We start from the raw sequence: 20,676 nt of genomic DNA on the forward strand, positions 1-20,676 counted from the left end.
TTTTCAGGCCAATCCTCTCCGCAACTAAGTAAGAGAGATGAGAGAATTACCAATTGTATGGATTTAGTTTAGATGAAGTTAATTACCTTTCTTTTGATTTCGAATTGGTTATATATAATGGAAGGTCGGTCTAAAGGACTTGGGCCGGTCCTCTATGAACCTTTACCTCCACTGACCCTTCTTTGGGCCTGATTGCTTCACAATGGCCGTTTGGCCACATTGAAATGGGTTTGGGCCGATATTTAGACCGCAACAATTGTAATGGTCAATATGTTTTTATGTATAACACATTTTTTTATAGATAAAATGTTAAAAAAATTTAGAACCTGAAGGAGAGTTTGACTATATACAAGATTGGTAGGGTTCGATATGATCCTAAAACTAATTGATAATAGGTGGAGTAACCTACCAATTTATATATTAGTCATTCTCTCTCTAATCTCTATTATATAAGGGAAGTGGGGAGTTATGGTGTCCTCTTTTGAAATGCCATTTTTGCCCCCCTTCTCTTTCTAAATTACAAAATAGTGTTTGTATTTTTGACTTTGCTAAATTTAAGAGTTGCCTATATTTGGCAAATTGTATTCCTCCTATTTTTTCCCTCAAAAAGATGTTACCATATCCAGTTCCCACAACCACAATCAAGGAAAAAAAATATTTCGTGCCATATATCATACAGGTTGCGCGAATTCGATTATGGGCTTATAACTACACAATGCTACGATCCAATGAATTTTTTATAACTCAGAAGAGAAGCTCCAAACAAAAATAAATTTAGAACGCTAATAACTTAATAGGTCATGATTAGATTAACAATATTCGCGCATTTCCAGAATATTATTATGTTCGCAATGACATTTTCTGAAATTTTCAATGATATATATATTTTTTTTTCTAAAATGTTCAAATTTTGACTCTTATCCCGATGAAAATCGAGTTTCTGTTTCGAAAAAAAATTCAAGCACGCATCGCGTGCAAAAAATTATAGTTCTATAATATGAAATCGGACAACTATATCTTAACTTATATGGAAATTATACTCTTAACAATATCCTATACCTGAAGGACTCAACCCAAGACTATGAAACTTTTGATAATGGAAAGATGACCTTATCCAAGTGGATCTTGGTACACAATTATAAACTAAGGCTAAGCAAGAGATTTCTTCCTTCAAAAAGTTGCAAACTTATTGAATCTGATAAAGTATTCCATGTAAAGGGCAACTCCTAGAAAAGAATTTGACTCAACTAAGCTGAAAACAACACCAAACTGCTTTTATGTTCCCTTCAGCTACCAACTTAATTGATCTTCTCATGTATGCCAATGCCACCAATCATAATAACTGGTTGTAGAAGACATGACAGAAAAAGCACTGTTACTAATATTAGGACGGAAATTGACGTTTTTTTATTAAAAAGTTTGAGGTTAGTTATCACTTATGAGAGCAGTGCGTCAATACACAGTAGACAGTACAACAAGAAGGTCCACCCCAACCAATTGGGGTTGGCGTGAGTGGTTAAACACCTCTCGTTTCTTAACCAAAGTCTCGAGTTCGAGTTTTTGGTATGAAAAAAACCCAGCTAGAAGGAATGCTATCCTTCGAGATAAATATGCAAACTTCCGTGCAAGATTAGTCCATTTGACGAAGACAGTGGGAAACTCCTTATAATAGGAAAAGAAAAGTAAAAAAAAATAAAAATCCACCCCAAGATAACTTTATAAGGTTTCTAACCATCATTTTTTGACAGGTCAAAGTAAAAAAATGTGTATCCATTACCCATTAAAAAGTGGGGAGTTCAAGCTACTGTTCCTTAGTAACAGTGCATTGCCAATTCTGCCCTCCCAACTTCCTAAAACTACTGGGCTACCATTAATCACCCTCGTGGCTTCTTCATCACCTGGAAGTTTCCACCTCACCCAGTCACCACCTTCGCCATCTCCATTTTTCCTCCTCTACTTCCTGGTGCCGGCGATTCACATCGCCACCTTTCAAAAATCGCCGGCAATTCACCCTCACCATCGTTATCCAAACACATTAATATGAACCTGGATTGTTCTTTCATTTTAACCTAATTTTGTTTTTTTCAAACAGGACCAAGGTTCAGTAACATTACAGGATACAGCAGCTCCATTGAGAGATCGAAAGATTAACTCTTCGAATATTTCTGCTTCATTTTCGTCTTCACCTTCTCTTCTTCTACCTTCACTGTTACAGGTTAGCTTTCTCTCTCCTCCCTCACCCGCATTATAAAATTGGCCTTTTGAAGCTTCAAACTTTAATGGGTAATTCACGTAATTGTTTATAATTTGATTGATATTTGGTTTTAAAGTTTAAAGCTTTAAAGGTTTATTGTTTGATTGAATTTTGGTTTAATAATTTGGTTGGGTTTTGGTTTTAAAGCTTAAAGCTTAAAGCATCATTGGTTAATCTGATAAACCCCAAATTTTTGTTCATCTTTTTAGGGGGTTTCATGGTGAATCTTTACAATGTCTGTAGTTTTCTTTTCTCTCTCTTAACCTTCCAAGTTCCAGCCTTGGATCAGATTCCTCTTTCATCTGGCTTCTCCATTGCTGAAATCTCTCAGTTTTTTCCTTCTGTTCTTACACTGGGTTCCTTTTATTTCAATTAATTTCATTTTTACATCCTCTCCAAAAATGGGTTTCACCCACTCAGACTTTCAAGCTACTACAGTGAGTAGTGACAGCTAGGTTTTACTCTCTCTGTTTAGTGTTTATGTTCGTCACTATCGTTTAAACGTTCCTCTCATTTTTTTTCTCCCCACATATATGGATCTTCGTTTGAAGCTACTTCAGTGATATTTTTGGTGAGTTAGTTGATGTTTTAGAAATTGTAGCTTTGATGGCTGTTTTCTACTCTATTAGAAGGTTTGATTTGAGGATAGGGATTTATTTCTTCAAACTGACATATTGTGGGGTGTATTTTGTGATTAAAAAGATGTTTTCATAATGTTGGATTTTGTTAATTTGTTTGTATTAGCCTATTAGGTGCTGGATGATTGTTTTTTTAAAAAACTTGGTTGATCTGAACAATTTATTTGGCTCCTTGCTATGAAATTAGGCAATCGCCTTTACTTATGGAATGCATGCATTATCAAGGTCAGTTCTTAAAGTTTCATCTATTGTTTGTGCAATTTGTGTTTGTTTGCATATTATATTTTGTTTTTGTCTGGCTATGTAGTCTAGATATTCAATATAATTCTTTTTTTAGGCTTCTTGATGCTTGGTTGATTGTTTGAATGCTTTGCTTGTATAAAGTGTTGTAATGATAGCCTTAATTGGAACAATATGCATTTGCAGGTAACTAATTTATGTGATATGGAGATTGATGACATGATATGCTTAGTAGGATTGGCTCAGCATGGGACACATCGGCAATTGGTGCAAACAATGGCAAAGTTCAAGTAATTAATACTTTTCATAACTGAATAATTTTTACTTTCAAAATATGTATATCAAAAGTTGAAATGAGGATGATATAGATTGCTATGTATAATCAATTGGTAGCATTAATATGTGACATAGCTGATATCAGATTTGGGATGTCTCTCGAATGAAAAAGCATTCAAACTATGGAGGGCCATCAGTTCCATGTCGGTGCACGAATGTTGTAGAATGCCGTAGAAAAGCTGATAGTACTTTTTAGGCAAAGTGAAAATGACAAGAGGTGCTGAAGTTGTATGCTTTTTGTTCATGTTTGAACATGCAAGTTGTAACTTGTAATTTCAAATGGGTTGAATTAGTAGATTTTTCTAGATATTTAATGCTGGTCTTTGATGATACACAATTATTTATATAAGACGGATTAATAGCAAATTATGTGACCAGGTTGACTTATAAAATTTGAGGGGTGGTTTATGAAATTGGTCATATGTATTAGTTAATTCACTTTGATTCATTCACTGTTCCCATTACCAGTTTGATTTGTTTCCATTTTTTGAAGTTAAAGTGCTATTTGTATAATTAAAATTTGCCCATTTCTTTAAGCTGAATTTGCTTCAGAATGTCTTGTGCTAAGAAAATTGTGGGTATGTCTACTGGTGGTAAGACTCCCAAAAAAGTAATTTGCTACTAAGGTGTGTTGAATTAGTGGTAGTATTTGAAATACATATTAGTTAACAAGATCCATAATGTAGTTCTTCATATTTCAGTGACCCCGGTGCTACATTGTGAACTGATTTATATTTTATTTTAGACAAGATTATCAGAAGGAATTAGCTAAAACAACTCTTTGATTGGTGCAGAGTGTGTACTATAAGACTGATGTTTGGTTAATTTGTAAGATACAGATGACGAGAAAATCTAATGGTACAAAGTCTCTCTATGAACCAGTCGGGTGTGTACTCCTACCATTTTGCTGTTGTGTTTTTGCCAAAATTCTAGATCATCTACTTAGAAATTCAAAGTCTGAACTATAATTTCGAAATTTTTTCAAATCATAGGTACGTCTTGATTATATGGTGTTCAGCTGTATAATTCAACCTGACCCTCGGTTGCGAAATAATCAAGTTCGATCACTCAATACCCCCATTTTTCATCTCATTCAACAAGAAAAATAAAAAAAAAGGGGAAAGAAAGAGGAAGTGGCCTACTCCAGGTAATCTCTATAGTCTTTTGGGTTCCCTTTTTGATATATGATTGGTGATGTTAGTGGTCTATTTCGAATGATGTTGCAATTAGTTTATAGAAGTTTCTTAATTGTAATTAAGCAAATTTATATGCCAGATCAGTTTTTTTGGACATTTCTTAAGCTGAAAATTTTACTGTAATTTGGACATTATCTACATAAGATTAGCCAATGAATTCCAGAGTTTTAGTCTTCTCTAATTGTATTGACTTCAAGAGTTCCCTTCAAGATGTTGATATATTTTTCCCCTGAGTTTCAGTTTCCACTACGTTATTTTTTTAGAAAATTTTGTTGGCATTTGCAATACATTATCGTGAATCCTAGCATAGACTTGAATTTCTGATAGTAAACCTAACATAGACTTGTATGCCTCTCTTTAGAGGGTTCCAATTTTGCAGTTAGATCAGAGTATGTTTCACTCTCTCAATGTGATAAATGGGTTCGAGCCAATCAGATCTTTAGATTTTTCAGCTCACAATGAGCTTATCTCAGTTATGAAGGTGCAATCTTTATCTATCTCCTTTTTATTTCCCTCGATTTATAAACAATAAGTGAACTGTTGTCCATCATTGATATCCTAGACATATGTTGAATGTCAGCAATATAGGATGATTCCAGCGTGTTCTCGTTGTAGACGCTCATTGTTGTCTTGTTTCATCAATCGATTTTTTTTTTGAGAGTTTTCCCTCTGCATTGTTAGTTCTTTGCATGCAGTAGACAAAAAGTTCCTTTTGTCTTTTACCTTTAAATTGCTCCTTATCAATTACTAATATCATCTTCTTTTTTCCCTTCTCAAAAGATGGAGGATGAGCTGCTGCAGACCTTTGGCTGTTGAAGAACAATATGAGTCTATTCTTGCAGTTGTTACCGTTGGTAAGCAATACGAAATTAAGAATTGATCAATATTTCGTTTAATTGTTTTAGAAGCAAAGTCATTATCTTTTCTCTCTATTAATTTTGATGATCATGCAAAGTACTCTTGCTCTACATCCTAAAGCCGTGAATAGTATTCAAGTTGCCTAAAAAATTACACTTTTGACCGTACGTGATGAATTAATTCCCAGTGTACATTGACTAACAAATTTCTATTTAATTCACTACATCGCTCCAATTTGAGGAGCATTAAATTTTACACACGTTTAGTCCGTGGATTTGTGCTTGCCCAAACAATCCATTATCTTATTCTTAGTTCACTTGATCAATTCCTTAATTCGACCATTTCTCTTGCTTGCAACCTGCTTTTTTCCTCCACACCCAACTCAACTCAATTTTGCTTATTGTTTTTATGAATTTTGCTTACCCAAATCAAGAATTAAGGTATAACCACAACTGGTATTATGCTTTAAAAGGTTATATGCTTCCTCCGTTCTGTTTTTTAAATGAAAAATAGAGCCTTGGCACGGGGATTTAGGAGAAGAGAGTGTGCTATGATTTACCACAACTCACAAAGGAGTAATTGAGCGGGACACTGGAATATAAGGGTATGGAGATTGTGTGTATGAAAGGATCTAATTGCTCAATTTCTTAGAGAGTCAAACATTCTCCTAATAGGTGCCAACAATTATCTCGGAAGTGGAGATAACTTACATTGTAGGTAATTTCTAAGCCAAAATATTATGGGTATAGGAAGAATCATTGAGGCTCGGAGCCTTGGAGGATAATCTATGGATTATGTTGGTGGATCTATGTAGCTTCTTGTGGATGCCCAAAATAGAACTCAATTGTTTATAGAGGTGCCTAAATTGGTTGACTAATGTCAAAAAGAATAGAGAAGTCTCTAGCATTTATTCCATAAAAAAATGTAGAATATTTTGCCTTTTATGCTCTTCATATCATATTTTGCTCGAGATTTCTAGATTAAGGTGTGCACTTGGAAGATATCTAGATGATCAAATCCAATTTGTAAGAGCGCCGACCTTCATGTAAAGAAGTTTGAGATGTATCCTTGAATAGGAAAACATAATGTAGGCCATAGAGGAATTTGGGCCACACAAACCCAGCAATGAAAAATAAAACAGTTTTATTTACCCAGACAATGTGATGGTTGATATACAAGTTCACATTGTGCATATAATGTGAGAGGGTGGGAAGGGAGAGGGGAGAGGGGAGGGGTGAGGGGGGGGGGGGGAGGGAGGGGGAGGGAGGGAGTGAGGGTAAAGGGTGAGAGGGAAGGGAGCGAGTGTGGAGGGTGAGAGGGTGAAATAAGAGGGTGGAGAGAGGGAGGGAGCGGAGGGGGGGAGTGAGGGAGAGAATGGGGAGTGAGAGGGGATGAGAGGGTAGGCAGTGAGGGTGGGGGTTAGAGGGGGAGAATGGGGGGGGTGAGAGCGGGGGCAGTTCTTGGCCAGCGCGGGCAGCGCGACCGCAAGGCCCCAAAATTCTGTACTTAAAATTGTACTACAAATAGATTAGCAACAAATTGATGTGGAGGAGTTGGTAAGATAATGGGCTTTTTAAAGCTTAGTGCAAGGTTCGAATCCTAGCATACACAAAATCGCCCATTTTTATTTTTGACAGCTAGCTAGCCATAATTACTCTCTTTTTTTTCGCTCCTTGAGAGGTAGTAAGCCATTTACGAGACAATTCATTAATGTCTCCAGTTCTCCAGATTCATCTACTCCATGAATTAAATTTCCCCAATTCTCCAGATTCATCTACTCCATGAATTAAATTTCTCCAATTCTCCAGTTCATTGAGTTCATCTTCATTCTTCCAGTCTTATAATTCGAAGAGACGGTTCCTTTGGTACTAAATTGTAACATTTTAATTTTCAATTTTATCATGTAAATGATTATTAAAACGTTAGAATTCGTTAAAGATCCGATCTTTGTCTTATATATTCAGCACAAGATTGAAATCTGTACAAGGAAATTTACAAGTTCCAAAAATACAATAAACAGTCTTTTAGATTGGGGGAAAAGTTGATAGTCGAACAATGGAAGGTGAATCGCTAAATTTCTCAATGGTCTGTTCTCAATTCGTTATCTGTTTTACAGTAGATTCTCTTAGTGTTAGTGTTTTGTTCCAATGTTTATTGATGTGAAATGGTTTACTTGATTTATCACCATGGATTCTCGACATTGCTTAGAGGGGAAGTCCATTTTTTAAAGTTTAATTTTGATATCAAATTACCTTGTGAAGTATTAGTTTGGATAGCCTCTTTGCTCATTTATGTGCTATTGATGATTTAGTTAATGTCATTATATATGGTTGCCAAACATTCAATTATGATAGTAAGGTTCTATGGTGGTTTGATGATAAACACATTAAGGATCAAGTTTTGCTTGCCAATGTCAGTGGATAAGTAAAAGAAGTGGTGCGAAATATTAAGTGCAGCTTATGAGATAACTTTCTTATATACTTCATTAACAAGTAATGTAGGCTGTTTATATTAGGATTTTGACGCTTTACTTAGCTCTTGTTCATGAGATATTGTTAGTTTACTCAATAGTTAGAGATGGCATACCAATTATCATCAAATCATACGATAAGTTTCTAGCGAGAAACTAGGTACTATTGAGAAATAGAAAAACCCATTTTAAAAGAAGTGCGAAAATGTAGAGCTAATCTCCTTTGTTTGGTAGTTTTTATCTGATCAATTGAGTGGCAAGAGCACTTTTGAGTTTAGCATGCTGCATGTTGTTGTTCTTTGTAAGTTGCAATCATGTTCCAAAAATTTCAAATTCGGTCATGATCGCATAACCGGTTGTGGACTCGCAAGAGTAAAACAATACGTTGATTCATGAACCACAACATAGCTCAAATTTGATTCTAAATTTAGTTTTTACTAATGGATTGCTTTGATCCTACTCACAGCACTGCTTTTTATTTAGCTTCCTTACAAACTCTTATGCCATTTTGAAGAAGGGCATGATTGATGCTGGGATGCACAAAGTGTTCACCTTCATGGCCCTTGGTTGAGGTCATTTTGATAAGGTCCAGTCTAGACGGCATACATAGCTTTGGGTGTCATCAAATTCAATTGGAAATTTACAAAAAACATACATTACATTACTCCATCGTGCTTAGTAACAACCAAGTTCTAAAAAACTTAAATTACATCTCTCGTACTGATAATAACTTCAAGTTCTACTACTTTCTCAACATTGCTTCATTTAAATTGTCTTTGCCTTCGTGTAGGTTGAAACCTGCGCCCAATAACTGTTCAATAACGAAGATTTCAATAACGAAGATTGCAGGAACATCAAGTTCTTTTACTCGCTATTTTGCTTTGCGGCCTAATGGTCCTTGTTAATGATGTGCCACCTAAAGTTAATCAGTGCCTAATATAAACTAATCTTTTTTGCTGATAAGCGTGATTTAATCCTTGTAATAGATATAACAAATTAGACAAAGCACAAAACCTTGGGGCAAATTTTGTAACAATCAAACGGTTTTCAACCAACGCATATATGAAATATAATCTAATTGCCTTATTATCTTTACCTATACGTTCATATATTTTGAAATACCTTAAATTCAATTCACTGATATTTCTATAGAGCTATTAATAACAATTTTCGCTTTCTTGGGGGGCCGTGCGCGATAGCGCGCGGGCCAACAACTAGTAGTATTTAAGAAAGTAAAAAATGGTACAGTTAATAACAAATTGATGAAGTGTAATTGATTTCATAAAAGTTCGTAACTAAATTCACCAATAAAATTATTTTTTAGATATATACATAAGTGTTAAAAATTACTAGAAGAAATCCTTTTTCATACTATTTAAGGTGTGTTCTCTTCAACTTAAAGAATAAGTTTTATGTCCAATAATTTTAGATTAGGTTTGATAATGTCTAACACAAATACACAACACTCAAAACTAAGTTCTATTAAGAGTCAATCAGGTGTAATAAGTTCAACTCACTTAATTCAGGTCTTTTCAAATGAGGAGAGTATCGTACTCTCACCATATCGTTTTTTTTTTCCTACTCTGATCTTTTAGGTTTTACATGATAAAATCTAACTATGTAACTCTCATGACCCTATCTTTAACATTTCTAACTTGGTACACATGGAAAAAAAGAACATAATCCAATACAAGACAAATCAATTTAAGGAGTATGTACGACATAACTTTATATATATATATATATATATATTAATATATATATATATATATATATATATATTACACATTTACTATTTTCATAATGTGATGCTTTCTTAATTAATTTTAAATTACTTGTAACAAATGACACTTTTATACACTCTTCATTCACTTCCTTTTAATCATTTAGTATGACTAATATGTTATGTTTAACATGGTAATGCAAATCTTATTAGATTTGTTTTCACCTATACTTTTAAAATATCAATTTTTATAAATCGTATGTACTTATACAAATTAGAAAATATTAATGGTTAAAATTTGAGAGTAAGGAGGGGCATAGGGGTGTTCATAAAAAATCGAAACCGAAATACCGTACCGAAATACCGAAAAACCGGTCTAAATGGGTGGTTACCGTACCGACAAAAAAAGTTTGAACGGTACGGTTACCGAACCGAAAAAATTAGCGGTTAAACGGTACGGTTACGGTTATGATTTTTGAGAAAACGGTTAACCGAAATACCGAAATCTTTTTTTCTGTATTTAATTGTTGTGAAACATTTTCAAACAATTACAGTAATTCTAATATTTGTTGCTAAGTTACAACAATTAGAGGAAGTATGTAAATATTTAGAAACTCTAGTACTAGTATAAACACTGTAATTAGGAAATGAAGTGAATTCTTAGTGTTAGTTATGTTTTCCAATTGATTTATTATCCACTTTATAATACATTTTATATTAGAGTATATATAATATTAAAATATATGCAAAAAAAAATTGAAAATATATATGTAAACTAAGTAAAACATAATAGTATAACTTAAACAACGGTTAATGGTTAACCGAAAAACCGTACCGAAAAAACGGTAACCGCTTAGGCGGTAACCGGTTTGAACGGTTACGGTTACGGTTCGCAAAAAGAGCGTACCGAAACTTCCGGTTACCGAACCGAAATATTGTTTCGGGACGGTTAACCACCCATGAACACCCCTAGGCATAGGTAGGGTTTGGGTCGATCGGGTCTGACCAGACTCTAGACCCCGACCCTAAAATTTTTGTTGGACTCGGACTTGGACTCTAAGGGTCTAGAAAAGTTGGACCCAAACCCAGACTCTTAGGGTCTACAAGGTCTAGGGTTCGGGTATAGGGTCTAGCCTATTTTCTTTATTTTTGTCCAATTTTCAATATTTTTATATTTCTTGACTTACGATACTGCCTACGATGTGTAGGGTCTAGGATTTGGGTTAGGATTTAGGGTCTAAACGACGAAAATTGAAATTTTAGGATAAATACGAAAGTTTTTCGCTAAAACACAAAAACAATAAGAATATTAAATATATTAAGGTTCAAGTATAAGGTATGAGTAGGATCTGGGTCTAGAATATTAAGACCCAGACCCAGACTCTAAGAAGTTCACCCGGACCCTTAGGGTTCATAAAAAGTTGGACCCAAACCCTGAAATAAAGGTTAGGTCCAATAGGGTTCAGTTGGGATCGTGGACTATGCCCATTCCTAATTGTGAGGCATGAATATCCCTAGTATAACAAGTAAATCAAAATGGATATAGTATTTTATAATTGTGTGTCAATATGAGAATATTTATAGTATACCTGGGTGTACCATTGGTACACCCAAGAGAGAATATTTATAGTATACCTGGGTGTACCATGCTCATGGTACACCCAAGACTATTTTCTCCAAATGAGCAAAATGAGCGAATGAGAAAATGCGCAAAATGAACAAATGAGCAAATGAGCAAATATTTCTACTCATTTAAGAAAATGAGCAAACACTTTTATTACTAATGAGCAAATGAGTAAATGAGCAAAATGCCCATATGAGCAAATTTGGTGTTAAATGAGCACCTGAAATTCTAATTTATTACAAAAATACCCCTGGGTGTACCATGAATGAACTCTGTCAATATACTTCAAGAGAAAATAACCATTGAAATTAAAATAGATCAAAATAAATGTGATCTTTATGTTATAGATCGAAGTATTTTCAGGAGAGAGGAGAGGACTATCTTGCTGTTGCTTTCAGTAAGGTGCTTACTTCAACTTGAACACTACCCTATGTCCCATATATACACATAAAGTTCTAATCCATTCACCAAAACTAACTCCATTTAACTAAACATAAAAACAAACAACTTTTTCACCAACTACACCACACCAATAACCATTTCCAAAAGCCTAAGATCAGTTAGACAACATAAACAACCTACCAAGCTTATAAGAAATTGTGTGACATGATATAAATTTCAATCCACAAAACAAGAACAACAAAGAGAATAACAACAATTAACAATGGCTAAATTACCTCAAATAAATCATAATAACAATACAAGTAGCAGCACTAATATATTGTTGTCTTCAACATGGGGAATTAGAACCAGTTTTCAAGTTCTTATAATGATCCTCATTACTCTTGTCATCTCTGTCCTTTACTTCACTCAGGACTCCGATGGATTAAGATCGTTGTCGCCGTCGTCGTCGCCATTGCCGTCATCGCCGAGAGAAGAGCATGATGATGTTGTTAGGGATACAATGGAAGAAGTACAAATAATGATGCAAAAGTGCGATTATTTTTCAGGGAAATGGGTGTTTGATAATAAAACTTACCCTTTGTATAAAGAGAAAGAGTGTAGTTTCATGTCAGATCAGTTGGCTTGTGAGAAGTTTGGACGTAAAGATTTGAGTTATCAATATTGGAGATGGCAACCTCACCATTGTGACCTCCTAAGGTACTTTTTTTTTTTTTGAAAGTTTGTATTATTACATATGTCCAAATTATGTTCGTTGTTGCTACTATTATGGTCTATAACTTACTTTTGATTTCATTTTTAATTTCAAAATGCACCAAATAAAATGAATGCCATGTCAATGGTGTGTAAGATGTGAGATCACTAAGGCCCTATTTTGTTCAACTTATTTAAGATTTTATAAGATCAGATGAGATAAGTAAGATGTTATGTTTAACTTATCTTCACTCATTTCAGAAAAAATAAGATAAGATAAGATCGCATAAGATAAGATAAGATTAGATAAAACAAGTTGAGATAAGATAAGATAAGACAAAATAAATTGAACCAAATAGACCCTAAATAAATAAATCGTAATTGTTTAATAGAAAAAGTTGATAGGTTATGAGTGTATTGAAAAGAAATGGAGGGATCAAGTATATATATATGGCATGAACTGGTTGCATCTTACTTCGGGCCTGTTCTCTTTGGCATAAAACAGCTGAACTAAACTGAATTGAATTGAATTGAATTAAATTGAATTGAATGTAATAAATATATAAATAATATTTAAACAATAATAATGTGAATATTAAATAATTATTATAATGATAAGTAATAATAATGAATAATAATAATAGTATTTTGGATATTTTAAAATGATAGTTATAAATAAATAATATTAATAATCATGAATTAATAATAATAATAATGATAATTAATAATAATTATTTTATATTATTTGTATTAATATATTAATACTTGATGATGATATATAATAACAATAATATCTAAGAAGTAAATTAATATTACTATTTTAATAATTATATTTAATAATATAATAATATTTAGTAATAAAAATAATGACTGGGTTGGACCGCAAAAATTACATCATAAATCGTCTTGACGCGATTTGATTGGTTTATGGGCTAAAAAACGTGGGTTTATTTGTACTTTGACCTAAACCATCTTCCTCCTAACAATAATAGTAATAATAATGAGTAAATCTATAATAAACAAAATAATATATAGAAAAAAAACAACAACAACAACAACAACAACAACAACAACAACAACAACAACAACAACAACAGCAGTAGCAGCAACAACAACAACAACAACAACAACAACAACAACAACAACAACAACAACAATAATAATAATAATAATAATAATAATAATAATAATAATAATAATAATAATAATAATAAGAGTAATTAGTAAAATAAATTATAACAACATAATAATAATATTTAACAAAATAGTTATAAAAGAATGGAGTTGAACTGAACTGAACTGATTAGAGCTGAACTGAACTGAACTGATTAGATCTGAACTGAACTGAACTGATTAGAGCTGAACTGAAAATAAGTTGGGGAGAACATGCCCTTCATATGACATGAAATGGTGCAACATGTACCTACTTAATTCTTATTTTATCAGAATAGTGTCATTTGAAAATCATGTAATTGTTATTAGTTATTGTATTGATATTTATTGTATTGATATTTAAAGCAGTTATTGAAAAATTAATCAATATTGATATGACGATAAATAATAGTGTAATGAATGAATAATTAGGAAATACTACATTTTAATCTATTGTCTACACTTTAATTTAATGCACAAAAAATAGATGCATGTCATGTTTGTGTCTTACAAGTGCATACCATATTATTTCACATAAGATTTTTTTCTTCTTATTTACGTATAAGTATAACAAAATATAACTGAAAATGATATTGACTTCAAAAAATTAGAGCGTTACAAACACAAAAAATAAGAATGATGGAGTGAATAATTTGTATGTAACAAGAGAAAAATTAAACAGTCAAAGAGACAAATGATTAGAAACAGGGATTGATATATTTGCCATTTCATCCGATTCCACATAAAAAGACGCTTGACTTTGAATCAACAACTTTATCTACTTATAAGTCAAAAGTCGAATCAACTAAGAGATCGATCAGAAAGTCTAATTAACCTAATTTATTTGACGATTTGCTAAAAGTCCAGAAAAATTTCATCCTGATATTACCATCATAAAAAATTATTAAAAGAGACGGTTTAATTTTAATATAAAAGTAAACCTGATCACTAAATGGATTAAACTAGTCATCGAAAGAAATTAACCTAGTCACTATTGAGCTAATTCTCTTTTTAATATTGAACTTACCATTACCTAATTTTAATTTAAAAGTAGAGGGTCTCTTATAAAGATAAACTCATCATCATAATCGTATACATAACTTCGATCTTTGTTATCTCTAATTGTATATTATTAAAAACTAAAATAAGAAGTAGTACTTTGAAAGTATAAGCTAAGATTAAACCAATAACATATAAATCATGACATTATTGATCTTTATATATGTGTACTTATATACCGTCAAAATTAATATTTAACTAGTATAAAAAGTCAATCTTATGCATCTATTAAGTTACGAAAGAAGGATAATCCACTGATAGACTAATAGTAATAAGCCAATCTATATTCTTTTACATTTTATTTACAAGTAAAGAAAAACATAAATTCATAAAACGCTATGTTGTTATAAAAAAGACATATTTTTTAAGCTATCTCTGGAATTTTTCCTTCTTATGTTAAAAAAAAAAGGTTCAATGCCACAGCATTACTAGAGAAGCTGAGGAACAAGAGACTGGTGTATGTTGGAGATTCCTTGAATAGAGGACAATGGATTTCTATGATCTGTTTGGTGGACTCCATAATTCCATCTTCCCACAAATCCATGCAAACTAATGGCTCTTTGTCCACCTTCAAAGCCATTGTAAGTTCTACCATACGTAATTGATTGACAATATTTATCCATGGTTTTAATCCTAGTTTTGTGCCATTCATAACTTAAATGAGGACAAAGAGATATATAGAGGTGATTCATATGATGAGGAGAGAAATAGTGATAAAGAATACTCAAAAAAAGGTAATGTGCGAGTAAAAAAAATCCAAAATTGTAAGTGTTGTAGGTAAATAAGAACGGAGGAAGTATGTGTTAGTGTGTTATAAACTTAAAGTAGAAACCAATACTAAATCACACATACGTTTATTAATTTTTTCCACTTAACATCTATCTAAAAAGTACTAATAATAAGAGTGCTTGAAATTTCTTCTCAAATATGAAAATTTAGTTGCCTTCAAATGAGTAGGGATATATACATTATTAGTGGTGACAAACATTAAGTGCTAATCACGTCATTTTAGATTCTTTAACTTCTAACTGTAACTTAATTATTTAACTTCCTATTAAGATACAATATAATACAATCCTTCATGAGGATTGCCTACTTCTCTAGTTCTCCACCAGTATCCCATGAGTCATTTGAAAATGTTTTATGTAAGCTATTTTGGTCCAAGTTTTACAATATTATGTTGATTTGCTACTATTTAGCTAGAGCCTTTGCCAGTACATTGATATGCATATAAGATTTGGTGTATGATTTAACTAAATGTTATAAGATGATAACATAACACTCAAGTACTCAACCCTCGTACATGAGCTGCAAAGTGTCATCAAAAGCACATATATAGCTAGCTAGGGCTAACAATTGTGTACATAGAAGAAGAGTTGTGGAGTATTTTAGCATATGAGCTTTGTAAAAAAAAATGGTCTCTTGGATATTGCTTACATCCCAATCTTAGCACTCCAATGTCAACTGACATATATTATCTGAGGCGTCATGACCTATGATACAATCCAAAATCCTCCCCCGCTACGCTCCTGAACTTGGGCTCACTCAAGTACAAGTTGATACGTGGTCTCGAGATTGCTTTGATACCGTTTTTAACACCCTGGTAAAACTTGTGGTGTTGGTTGCAAATTATTACTATATGCACACTAAAGGCCAATAATTGTCCTAATAGACTAGCAAATATCTTTTGGACGCATTTTATCCACACTTATACACATTTAAAAAACACACTTGAATATCAAGCATCTTACAATATGATAAGTTTCTTAAATGCAAAGTGCACCTTACATGTATAGTTATTAGTTAGTGCTCTTGTAAAAAAAAAAAAAGTATAGTAAGTACAATTAAATAATTTTTAAGCATTTGTTACAATAACCTTGGTCCTTTGACCTTTAGTCTGTGTATGTCGTACATGGAAGTTGACACAATTACTTGCGTGGATAATACAAGAAAAATAAAAATAAAAATACTAAATTGATGGGAATTTGGATTTTGTACTACTTTTGAGTAGGTGTCATTAATATTCGGGTCAATTTGAGTTAGGTTTATTTCAGGTCAAGTCAATATCATGTGAAATCAATTTTGAGTCAGGTTAATTTTGTATCGTGTCGATTTTCGAGTTAACTTTGAATCTCCATTTTGCAAGTTAGAATCGAGTTTCGTCTTATCCGAACAAGGTTAGTTGGACCAGGTCAGTTTTGTCAAAGCTTTTCTGATGTGAGTTTGGGCCGGATACATGTAACCCAAGCCTTACTATTTCACCCGAGCCTAACTTATTGCCCTTACCCGCTATCTTTATCAAGTCAATGTGGGCTTCCAAAGAGTTGACCCTTTTTCAACTGGTTCCATCATCCATGCTTCCATGTATATTCCAGAACTACAGAAGTACCTGAAATAAGAGCTTCAAATTGAAAGCATCATCTCATGTACACACACATACAATAATATATTTTTTGGACCCCCAATAAAAACTACAGGGTAAGATGAAAGGCCTTGTCAGACTGTAATCTCTCGCAAGTTAATCCACCCTGGGTTTGTGGGCAGACGCTTTGAGAGTGGGGGTGGTAAGAGGAAACCCTCTCCCAAAGTGCCCATATTGGAGATCGAACCTCTAACTTTGAGGGTGGAAGGTTCTTCCCTTACCACTAGGTCAAGCTTAGCTTGTTATGCACATATATATTGGAGAACTTATGTTACATACTAACTTATTGTTACGAATATACTGGATATGGATAAGTTGCCGGGTTATGGAACTTATTCTGTAGGGTACTTGAATCGAAAATCGTTTACATCACGTTTCTATTGGGTGCTGGGTCCGAAAACTATGAACATAAATAGGTTATGATCGAGTCCAATTTTTCAGTTTCGGGTTTGATCTCAGAGGTATCAGTTCTAATTTAGCACCCGATGCATATTCACTAGGCCCGGGTTGATACCAAATACCTACTATTTTAGCCTATTCCTTATGTATAGCGCACATTTGATCAAAAGTTTTACATCTATTGAGTATCAAAGGGGTTAGCTTTATTGTCCCTGATATATATTTTCTCTATTTTTTTCTAGTGTATCATATGGGGTTTCACTCTTATCAATGTATAACTTCGGCTACTAATATATAAGTATATAATGAAATGGATGGATGGATAAGTAGTGTAGATATAACTTGATTACATATTAAAAGGACACTTTTTGTGAATATGAAGGAATATAATGCAACAATAGAGTTCTATTGGGCTCCACTATTGGTTGAGTCTAATTCAGATGATCCTATAAAACATCGGCTGCCTGAGAGAATTGTTAGAACTCAAGCAATTGAGAAGCATGCCAGATATTGGACTAATGCTGATTTCCTCATTTTCGACTCTTACTTGTGGTGGAAAAGGCCCATTATGAAAGTCCTGTAAGTAATTCCCTTTGAATACTTCGTCCGTATCATAATATAATGTTTGTTTCTCTCTATTAAAATCAAACTTTAAAATTTTTTATCGAATATTCTCATAAATATATACAAAAAATATAATCATATACGATTTTGTTAGGTTCGTCTCAATATGTATATTCATAATATCAACTTTTTATATTTTTTTATCAATATGAAATTGAATATATTTAAAATTAAAGGTATATCTTGGAGACTGTGCAAAAAGAAACAAACACTATATTATGAAATGGAAAAAGTAGTATAAAATCTAAATCCTTATATTTCGTAGTCAATATTTATATTTATATTACAAAATTTATGAAAGTAATTTCTAATAGGATTATATATTGATAGTAAATTATCATTGACCCAACATATCAATAATAGATTTACCATTGAGACAACTTAGTAAAAGAATTCTTCACAAACTTTAGAAACGCGAGAAGAAAGTAATTCAAAACACATACTACAATGTGAATATTAGACTTCAATGTGAAAAATGACCAATTCAGAAAGTACTACAATCCATCCGTTTCAAAATAGTTGCATCATTTGCTTTTGGCATGTTTGTCAAGACATTTTTTTGAATGTTAATAGCTCTAATTACGTATAAGTACGTAAAAACAAGTTATATGAGTTAATATTTGAAATTCTTGTATTGAGACGAAGTTAACAAGATTCCATTTAACTATATTTTTTCTTATATAATGGTGAGAGATCACTTATCAAAGTTGATTAATGGATAGTGACTAGATGTCAAATGGTACAACTATTTTGAAACGGAAGAAGTACCAACTACTCCAACGTAGGCCAAGTCGAAAATAAATTTAAGCAATTTTCATGTTTAATTTTTTAGGTGGGGAACATTTGAAAGTTCTGACGGAATATATAAAGAGGTAGAAATGCTAAAGAGTTATGAAATGGCACTAAGGACATGGTCAGATTGGTTAGAAATCCATGTCAACCATAACAAAACTCGAATGTTTTGGATGAGCATGTCTCCTACCCATGAAAGGTACAATTATCTTACAACTATCCTCTATGATATTCTTTCTTATAGTGTTTCTTTCTCTTCTTTTAATTGGTCTCATGTCCAATGAGATGGCAACTTTGTCGCTCATCATTTAGCTAAGTTAGTACCCTTTGAGTTTGAACAAGTTTGAGAAAACCACCCTACTTCGAAAGTGGCACCCTATGTACCCATGGATTCGTCGTCCTTAATTTAATGCTAGCTTAAATTTTCCCTAAAAAGAAAACCTTAACCTCAATTTTAAAATCCGAAGTTATTTGATTTATGTCCAAATGTTTAAAGGTAAGGGAGTTTGTCTTCTAAGAGACCGTCTACTTTTAAATTAAAACTAGTATTTGGGTCCGAACGTTGCCCCGGGTTGGTATTGTTTTTTCGAACTTGATATGCATTTTTTTCCATTCCCACTGAAATATATTAAGGAAAACTCAACATTTCAAAGGTACAAATATAATAATGTGGACACTTAAAGCATGATTAAAAGTTGGTTGAGATTGTAATTGTTTTATGTATAATAGCAGATGTCACGGTTCAAGACGCACACCTTTTAATATATTTGTATAGATTAGACAATGGTAAGCCCAATATTAAAAAGAGAATTAGCCCAATAGTGACTAAGTTAATTTTTTCGGTGGCTAATTTAATCCATTTAGTGACCAGGTTTACTTTATATTAAAATTAAACAATCTTTTTTAATAATTTTTGTAAGGTAATTAATATGTGGTACGTTATACATTGGAATTTGGATGCATGTATGTAGGAGCGAAGAATGGGGAGGAGTAAGTGGGCTAAATTGTTATAATGAAACACAACCTATAAAGAAGTTAGATTATTGGGGAAGTGGATCAGATCCAAATATGATGAGATTAGTGGAAACAACAATTGACAAGATGAGCAAAAACGGGTTAAACGTCCAACTACTCAACATAACTCAACTCTCTGAATATAGAAAAGAGGCCCATCCATCAGTTCATAGAAAGCAATGGGAGCCTCTCACAAAGGAGCAATTATTAAATCCGTATGGATATGCGGATTGTATTCATTGGTGTCTTCCTGGTGTTCCTGATACTTGGAATGAAATTCTCTATACCTATATTTTTAGTTCCTTATGACGACACATAAATACGTATTTCTTTTTGAAGTGTGATACATAATATTTTGTATATGTAGTATATGTTTAAAACTACCCTAGTTAATATTGTTCATTTTGCAATAGCCAAAGGGCTCAAGCAATGTCGATTGTTAGTGAGATCTCCACAATATTCGATTAATTGTATATATCACTTTAGAGTTTAAAGGACATGCTTCCATTCTAATGTATTTGGTAATGAAGAATGTGCCGATTTTCGAATTAAAGATGAGGTCTTCAACCACAAACAATAAAAGATGAGGTCTTTAACCTTAGATTATGTGAAAGTTTAAATCCTTAGCGTACCCTCAATTCAATTATATTACATGTATATCAAATATTACTCCCTAAGTTTCAATATTGAACCTTTTATATTATTTTACACTTATTATGACTATTCCAAATAAGAAGAGTGTTGCACTTATCAAAAAACAGAGATAATATTATTTATTAA

At 32.7% G+C, this 20,676-nt stretch overlaps 1 protein-coding gene and 1 long non-coding RNA gene across 6 annotated transcripts; both read left to right on the forward strand.

Moving 5' to 3' along the window:
* The first annotated feature begins 1,886 nt into the window (after positions 1-1,886).
* LOC130591557 (uncharacterized) lies at positions 1,887-9,085 on the forward strand. 5 transcript variants are annotated; one of them, XR_008969334.1, is made up of 7 exons: positions 1,887-2,215; positions 3,319-3,422; positions 4,170-4,354; positions 4,461-4,615; positions 5,026-5,145; positions 5,445-5,518; positions 8,783-9,085. It is a non-coding gene; the product is annotated as an uncharacterized LOC130591557 (long non-coding RNA). The 5 variants fall into 5 exon arrangements; XR_008969332.1 differs by having other exon boundaries at positions 4,263-4,354; XR_008969331.1 differs by having other exon boundaries at positions 4,302-4,354.
* Positions 9,086-11,805: 2,720 nt separating this feature from the next.
* LOC104892553 (protein trichome birefringence-like 34) lies at positions 11,806-20,409 on the forward strand. The gene is made up of 5 exons (XM_010678516.4): positions 11,806-12,440; positions 15,055-15,226; positions 17,849-18,045; positions 18,923-19,081; positions 19,854-20,409. The coding sequence occupies exons 1-5, from the start codon at positions 12,004-12,006 to the stop codon at positions 20,203-20,205; spliced, it is 1,317 nt and encodes a 438-aa protein (XP_010676818.1). The 5' UTR covers positions 11,806-12,003; the 3' UTR covers positions 20,206-20,409.
* The last annotated feature ends 267 nt before the right edge of the window (positions 20,410-20,676 follow it).

The sequence above is a fragment of the Beta vulgaris genome, chromosome 5 (genome assembly GCF_026745355.1).
Source record: "Beta vulgaris subsp. vulgaris cultivar EL10 chromosome 5, EL10.2, whole genome shotgun sequence".
NCBI classification, from domain to species: Eukaryota; Viridiplantae; Streptophyta; class Magnoliopsida; order Caryophyllales; family Amaranthaceae; genus Beta; species Beta vulgaris.